This window comes from Empidonax traillii, unplaced genomic scaffold (genome assembly GCF_003031625.1).
Source record: "Empidonax traillii isolate 1590-97213 ecotype Southwest subspecies unplaced genomic scaffold, ASM303162v1 scaffold1547:size94665, whole genome shotgun sequence".
Lineage (NCBI taxonomy): Eukaryota > Metazoa > Chordata > Aves > Passeriformes > Tyrannidae > Empidonax > Empidonax traillii.
This window is the reverse complement of record NW_020956740.1, coordinates 80,708-89,323: the sequence shown is the minus strand read 5'-3', so window position 1 is coordinate 89,323 and position 8,616 is coordinate 80,708. Positions and strand designations below refer to the sequence as shown.

Genomic DNA, 8,616 nt, shown 5'->3' with positions numbered 1-8,616 from the left:
TTGGGAGTGCAAGAGATGTCAAAATATTAATATTTTACAACATAGCCTGTGGTCATTCCCTAAAACATCAGAGTATGAGGCCACTAATGTGTCTATTCACCCTTCTGGGAGTCGTGTTTCTCAGTTTTCCCCTGGTAATCAAACCCCACTGCACTCTTGTCCACTCTGTCAGCCTGTACTCCGTATTTTCCACCAAAACCACTTGAGTAGTCTGCACAACAAAAACAAAATGAAGACACTTTTCATGAATACATCATATCCTAGCAATTGAAAGGGGGAAAAAAACATTATTTCAGAACTATGAAGTCTTCAGCCTTTAGCACCCAAAGTTAAGCCTAATTTTGAACACAGAAATAAGATGGGCAGCAGTCCTGTAGTTTATGATGGCTCCTATTAAATTGGCTCCCTATTTCCAACAGGGTGCAATATGCCAAAGAACAACTCCCAGCATTTCTAAGATGTCCTTGAACCTCCCTTCTAAAAGAAAAGTAAGACTCTCAATGACACACTATTTCCTTGCCTTAAAACCTCATCACCTCATGGAACTGCTTTGAAATACATTTTGTTTTATCTTCTCTCCCACCAAACCCAACATCTGATTCACTGAGAATGTCATGCAGAGGTCTCACTAAATAAGGTATTTTACATACAGTGAAAGAATAAAGATCTACTCTATCAGTTACGAAAACATGTCTAGAGATGCGACCACCTTGCCCACTTTACCTTTTTGGGAGGGATGTTTCTCAGTCTTCCCCTGATATTCAAACCCAACAGCTGACTGGAAGAGAAATAAAACCGCATGTGAGACAGAGTTAGATATTAAGAGAAAAACTGCATGAACTCCAGTGGACAAATAGCATGAAAAGCTGCTGTGTCTTTCCATACTGCTCTAACCCCCTTGACTGGAGCATAAACACCTACTTAACTTACAGGCCATATTCATTTACATGGTAACTTAGTACATGTGTCCATGGCAAGGATTTTTGTCCTCCCTTGCCAGGGCAAACTGTGCCAGCAACAAACTCTAGTCTTGCCAGGTTCAGCAATTCAGTACAACAGAAATTCAGCATTTCCATGCAGATTCTTGGAACAGGACATCAGTTATCCTGCCCAGTAGCTCATGTTGAGATACAGGATAAACCATCCCCAAATCCCTTTTTCTATAGCATTCACACTGACCTTGTTAAAAAGCACACATGTAAAAAAAAATATTATTTTTTAATTCAAAATTAAATTAATTTTTTAATTCAAAAAACACACATCTCTTTTCAATTACTCTCAACTTCCCCTAAGGGCTTCTTTTTCTGCTTTGCTCTAAACAGTAATTTATCTCTGTTACAGTCAGTGTTGGTTTGCTACTAAACTTCAAAAACAGCAGAAAGAGCAGAGCAGACCACACCAGCACTTTAAGGTATTGGAATTATACATACAAAGGGAGAAACTAAACCACTGTGAGGAGCTGCAGCAGGAGATGAAATCGCTTACCTGGTCAACTCTGTCGGTTTGTACTCCAAACTTCCCTCCAAACCCTTTCACTGAATCCACTTGGGAGCAATGCTTGGAAAGTTTGGATTGATATTCATGTCCAACAGCTGACTAAAAGAAATTGTTAAGTTCAGAAGGAGCAGTTCCACACAGTTCTGCATGTAAGAGAAAATACTGCACCGAGTAAACGGGGGATAACACGTCACTGCCACTCCTCCTGTTGAAACTACTTCCCTGGGAAATCCTACTCATCTGGAAAGTCTTTACCAACACAGCCCAGGCAAGGGAAGTGTGAACAGTCTGACAGCAATGACGGTGTTTTATGGAGACTATTTTAGGCTCTGTATTTGTACTTCAGAAGCACAGGAATGAAAGCAGGAAAGACATAGTGAGAGTCAAGATGGTGCCCATGGAGAATTTAAAGTTCCAAATAAAATACAGAGCCTTGCAGTTACAGATCTGTTGTAGCTGATACGGGACTGCAAACAATTACAACTACAGCTGGGTGTTATTCTTTTAGGGAGGCACCCATATCTCCTGCATAAATCAGAACTAGGCATCTTCTCTCCATATTTTCTCCTCACCTGCAAAACGGCATCGCAATATGAAGCACTGCATCCACATCAAGACAGAGCTCCCTGTGCCAAAGGGATCCCAGCCCTGCAGCCTCCAAGTGGAGCCTGGCCCTGGAACTTGAGCTAAACAGAGAAGGCAGAGGCGCAGCTACACCACACCCTGACTGGCTTCAGGTAGGACATAGGGATATGTAATTACACACCTGAAAGTCTATCCGAGCAGCGTTTGCTAATGTTACACTAACCTAGTGCTGGGAAACCCTCTCAGCTGGAAGCCTCACACCTTCAAGGTGCTACTTAGCCCAGCAAAAATGCTTTTTTCTTGCCTTGTGCTAACACTGGGCACTGGCCAGAACAACTTGGAATTTGTCAATTTAATCCAATACTTGCTTATCTTGTGTCAGGCAGCTGGACCAAGGTGAATTCACGTGAGGACACAAGGTGTCGAGACACCTAAGTAATGTGGTTTTTACACTGCCCTTTTTCCTCCACACAGGTGCTGGAGGGAACATTCCCAGCAGGTAGGAAAGCAAAATATTACTGCACATTAGGGCTGAAGTAATTGCCAGTTAACAGAACAAGGATGTCAATAATAGGACATTACTTCAACTTATAAGCATCACAAAAGCTCCTTTCTCTTCCTGACTGAAACAGTCACACTCATTTTGCAGATGTTCTGTAGTAGAATAACTGTTAAATGTGACAGAAAAGGCTCCCACCTCCCTTTATTCTTCCCATTACATTTATGGAAAACATGAAGCTCTGGAAATTTTAGCTTCTATGTCTCTTTCGTTATACCAGTTGAGGTAGGGAAGGCTTAAGCACGTTGTTTGCTTTGTGTTCTTACCAGAACTTTCTGCATTTCATCAAATACTGAGCATTACAAAAAATAAAACTCATAAAAATAAATCATAAACATCTCCTGCCACCAGCATCACTCAGATGGGCATGACCATCATGTTTTTCCCCGTGATTAATTCTGGCCTACGGGAAACAGTGCTCACTTTTGTTCCTTTCTTTTTCTCCCCATGGATACTGGTGAGGGCTAAACTGCTGACACTAGAGAGCAGCAGCAGAACAGGCCTGATGGCTGGATCTGCTCAGCAATTCCCCTCCCAGACTCAAAGGTTAGCCCAGCCTATTTCAGAGGCCCATTGAGAACTACACAGCAATTAACCCTGGAATATGGGAATCCAGCAAAAATTTAAGGCTGGCAAATCACCACAACCCCCGAAAGTAAACGACGTAAGAAAACTTTCTTATTTGGGAATGTTTTGATTCTTATTTTAACACAGTACATATAAGAGAGCAGCAAGAAGTTGATATGTTTCATTATTACGTGGCTAAAGAATTGTATTAATTATTAAACAATGTATAGTAAACATATAAAATGATGCCATCTGACCTGAAGTACAATGATATTTTACAATGATACATTAAATACTCGGTTTACTTGTCACTATTGACAGTTTACCACTGTTTAAGAGAATTGCCCTCTCATTTAAATACAGCAGCACACCTTTTCCTTCATTCTTTGTCAAATCTCTGTCTATAGGCACAAAAGAGTCACAGCATCAAAATAAAAAGATAATACTGGATTTATTATTGCATGAAGTGCTTTGTTAATTTAGAAATATACATTTAGAAACTTGAATCCTGACTCTGGGGGGACTTGCTCTAAAGACAGAGCACCTGGGGCCACTGCACATCCCAGGGCAAAGCTGGACCAAGCTTAACTCACACACAGAGCGGTGCTGGCCACAGGCAAGGCAAAGCTTATCCATACTTCCTTTATCCCATCATCCCAGGGAAGCCTCATTCACACTTACTTTATCCATCCGATCCTGTTCAACTCCAAATTTCCCTCCATAGCCATGGGAAGCTTTTGGTCCTGTTTGAAGCTCCTTCTCTTTGAGGTTCTGGTGTTCTTGGAAGACATTCTCTCTCAGCTGATGAATACTTTAAAAGACAGTGATAATGAGGCAGCAATTTTTACTAAGAAAATTTCAGCAGACAACTTCAAAAAGATGCAAAATAAAGAGATGACAAAAATATTATCTTAAAAGGAAGTTGGACAACTTGTATTTTTCAATCCCTTCCCATTTTTTCAAAAAACTTGCTCATATTCTGAGAAATTGGATTTATTCCACTGCAAAACATTGTTTTTAAAAAAAAAGATAAGAAACTGTTGGGTTTAAGACTAACATGGAAGGGAACTTTGCTGTTTGAACAATCCATTACCTAGAATTAATATATGCCTGAAAAGTTTTTTTTTCCTCTTGTCCTAATTTGAATTCTTTCCAATGCTTTTTATTTAGATGGCAACTTTTCAGAACAGGGGTCATCTCTTATCATGCAGTCCCCATGGTAACAGGACTAATTCTAACTGGGCACAACTTTATGAGGGCACAACTGTAGTGCAAAATAAGGATGTGAGGGGACATGCACCTCCTCTTCCCAAAGTGATCCTTTGCAATATGCAGGAACTGAACTCACAGCAATAAGAAATAAATTTGCAAGAAACACAAGATTCAGGAGGTGGGTAATTTCTGTTCACACAGCCCTCTGCCATTCTCATTTGCTTTTCTGTCAGAGAGCTCTATTTGTTACTTCACCAAGCTTTTATGACTTTGGCAACAGTTTTCTAAATAAAGCCTAAGAATTAAGAATCCAAATGTTTCTTTAAAGCACCAAACTGGAACTGCTCAGATCACTCAATTCTCCCCTGAAGCTATTGGCTCTTTTACCAGAGCAGAACACAGAAACTTTGTAGACAAGGAGGCTGGAAAAATTACATTTCCAGTGATAATGAAACATTTAAGCGTCTCTACATCATATTTCTGATCTTAATTTGAGACGTGAAGATACTGTCTGGATTTGAAAGCCCAGCAATCTGGCAAATAATCAATCTTCTACAGGGACTCTTGTTTTAATTATGAAGGCACACGTAACCAAGAACATGAGTTGATTAAAAGCTGCCTGGGATTGTGACTATTAATAAATTCCACAGGAGAGCTGCTTTACTTGATGTGCTCCTGGTGGCCGGATCCATTGACAGTTTTAGCTCCCCAGCGCTGCTCTTTCTCACTCACATCATTCTGTGAAGGACACACATAAAAGAGAGTTAGAAACACAAAGAATTCACCAGTTATCTGCACTTTGGAGGTCACAGAAAAGCCTCCAGCAGTCACTGAGATCAGACGAGTTGGAAAGGCAGCTACTACCTGCTTCACTTCCACTTCATTTCCAGGAACACATACCTATCAGTCTCTTTTGCTGAGACATAGCCCCCACCACGAAGGGTTACTCTTAACATGCCACATAACACACTCCTGCTGAATCAGTAAAATCCAAAATCCATACCACAAAGTCTGGATCTGTCTCCCAGTCATCAGCTCCATCATCCTGGTTGACAGAAACAGTGTGGCCTGCAGTCGCCTTCCACATCTGCAACACCACAAGAACGAGCAAGGTCACACTCCAGTCACATATCAATCCATTTTATGTGCAAGCTGGGGAAGATGCAACCCAAAATTCCCATATTTAACCATACCACCAGAAGCTGTACTTGCAGAGAAAGTAGATTTGACCTATCTGCACTGTAAAAAGGTTAGGAGCCATCACTGACATGATTTCAAAGAGAACAAAGAGGCCTTCCCTCGCTGAAATTAAAATGTGTCTTTTCTTCTACCTTCACTGCACTCAAAGACTTCTTCTCAAACAGGTTTCCAAGCCAACATCCACTTCCAAATTCTAATTCTAGATCCTGTGCATATAGTTAAGGTGTAGGAACAGGTGGTTTCTCCCCACTCATTAATAATGATAAGAACAGTACTGTGCTTTAGGCTGCATAACCTACATTATACCTGCACAACCTCGTGTGTTGTGTAACGAATTTCAGCATGATGACAGAAAGCCAAACAACTGTAAGACTTTGCACACAATCCAGCAACAGAGAACATAAGTTTCTGTGTTTTGAGACACATAAACAAACTCAGCATCTTGCTTGATTTCAGGAGAAACAGAGGAGGAGAGCTGGAGTACCGAGAGCAGGAAGGAAGACTCATAAAAAGGCAAGCAATGGCATCCAGAAACAGCATTCAGCACTTCCAAGATGTTAATGATTTGGGGCATCTCACTTTCGGAAACTTTATCCCCTGTGGAGTATCAAGTTGGATGCTTTTAATTAACACTTCTGAACGTGTCTAGTTAGCAGAATTCCTGACCTGTCTGGAATGTGGCTGTGTTTTACACTCTTTGGTCTAGGTAAGTCAAGACAAATAAATTCTAAAAAGCAAAACTAAAACATCAAAAAACAAGCTTCCTGTTCTCCCAGCTTTTCAGATATACCTGTCAGAGAAAGGGTTTTTCTTTACTATCCTACTAGAGCTCATTTTTTTCACATACTATCATTCTGTCCACTTACCTTTATCTTTCTAATTAGGGATAGATTATAAGAATGATTGTCACAGGCTATTTCACTCACACAAGCATAATTCAGTAGGTGGAATGAAAACTCCCTTTCAAATGCATACATAATAATCCATGGGTAAAGTCCACTGCTCGTTCTGTCAGGTTTGTTCTACAGCCTGACAGAATGAGCTGACAAGCCGATTTTATGGAGCATTTCAGAAATTTCAGGACTGGCAACGTGAATGAGAACAACCGAAAAACTGATAGTCAAAACCAAGGCAACAAATGATGGAGCAGTCCAGGAGGAGGGTGTAAAAGCAGAGCAGATGACATCCCGATAAGTATATTTCCCCTTATGCTCCTTCAGGTCTCCCATCTCCAAATTCCTCTGCCAATTAAGGAACTAGCATTTATAAAAGTACTTAATATGCAGAAAACTTGTGAGACTACAAGTTTATAACAAGCTTTTAGAACACTGGTATTTTATCACTGTCTTTAGAATATCCTGTTTAAAGCCCTCTCTGATGTGACTGTGTTTCAGATTTTCCTACACTTTCCTACTAAAATCTAATCTCTCACCAAAAAAACTGCAAAGCCTTGGAAAGCAGATTCAAAATAGCTCAATAATGAAATTCTACATGGAATCCAGGTTCTAACTTTGTGACTTCTGTTAAGATGGATAGCTTTGTACCCAACCCTCTGTGCAAAATGTTTAGAAATGGAATTCAAATGACAAGAGCTGAAGCACAGGTATATGTGCACATGGTGAATCTCTACATATTTTGTGCAAAACAGAACTTTTTCCCCATGTGCTTGATTCATACGTTCACTTGACTAATGTGTTTCCTAAATTCAGTTGCACTCAGAGATTTAAAAGAACAAAAGCTGGATCCTTAAGCCTAGATTTCATTGCTTCCTCTTGAATCTCACAAACAATAGCGCAGCAAAGCAAGATTTCACACGCTCCCCATGCAAAATCCAGAATCCAACGCGTTTCTTTCTAAATGATGTGGATAAACGCCTTCCCCTGCTGCTTTAAATCGCTGTGTTTTTCCACATCTCAACCTTGCACTATCCGAAGTGAATTAGGAAAGGGGGAGCGAAGCAGCGCAGTGACAAGGGATCTCAACGCAGAGCCAGCAGGAATTGTTGCTGGTTTCGGCCACTATTCCAGCATCAGTTCCAGGGCTGAGCGAGGAGAAACACGGTCTGTCTGTGACTCAGTGGCACGAGTGGACAAATTTCTGAAGGAAAAACCAAAACGCAGCGGCTCGAACACAAACAGACCCTAAATCTACACCGCGGATTTATGAGGTCAATCCCTCTCCTGACTCATGGGCGGACATATCATCCTACCCAGCGCCTTTAGCGGCGCCCTGGGGAACTCTCCCCTTCTCAGGGCCTTGGGACGAGCTCCCGGAGGGACACGCCGAGGCTTTAAGGTGAGGAGAAGCAAAGCTGGATGGAGGGCACCGAGGAAAAGGGGGCTCGGGAATGCGGCGGTCGCAGCCCCGGCGCGGCATCACCGCGGCGCGTCCCGGAGAAGCCGCTTCCTCTCCCCTCCAGCGACCAGCGTTGCCCTGCTTCGCCGAGTTTAAATAACATTAAAAACAGGAGACGGAGCCACGCAGCCCCGGCCGTGCCCCTGCCGGCAGCAGGAATCCCGGGGTCCCTAAGGATGCTCCGCGGCCGCCCCTCCCCGTCCCCTCCCGCCCGACCCCGCCGCCCTCACCGTGCCGCCGCCTCCTCCTCCTCCTCTTCTTCCTTGGCCCTGGATCGCCCCGGTGCTTCCCGGGCTGGCGGCGGCTCCTGCTGCTGCAATTTCCGCTTCTCCCCAGCTCCCACTTCCTCTTCCCGGCTCCAGGTGGGAGCGGGCCGGGCGGCGCTCCGCCCCGGGCGGGGCTGTGGGGAACACCGCCCCCGGGAGCGACACTGGGGACGGGAGGCACTTCCCACAGGATAAATGCGGGCAGTGGAGGCCCGAGGGGAGCTGCTCCTTCCCCTGCTGCTTTAAATCGCTGCGAAGAACCCGCTGCACAAGCGCTATTCCAAAAATGCACCATCAGGAGTTATAAAATGGCCACGGGAGATTTCTCACACCACACCCCCCCGCCGTTTTTTTTCTTTTCCCTTCCTCCTTCCC

The 8,616-nt window shown here is 43.2% G+C and overlaps 1 protein-coding gene across 1 annotated transcript in view; it reads right to left on the bottom strand.

Annotated features, from left to right (window-relative positions):
• CTTN (cortactin) overlaps positions 1-8,357 on the bottom strand; it is a gene marked incomplete at its 3' end in the record, with an annotated part of 13,554 nt that extends 5,197 nt beyond the window's left edge. The window contains exons 1-6 of the mRNA XM_027907805.1: positions 8,206-8,357; positions 5,424-5,507; positions 5,085-5,158; positions 3,890-4,019; positions 1,486-1,596; positions 724-778 (exon numbers count right to left, since the gene is read on the bottom strand). Coding sequence (XP_027763606.1) covers positions 724-778; positions 1,486-1,596; positions 3,890-4,019; positions 5,085-5,158; positions 5,424-5,507 — 454 coding nt within the window. The remainder of the gene's footprint in view (positions 1-723; positions 779-1,485; positions 1,597-3,889; positions 4,020-5,084; positions 5,159-5,423; positions 5,508-8,205) is intronic.
• Between the last annotated feature and the right edge of the window lie 259 nt (positions 8,358-8,616).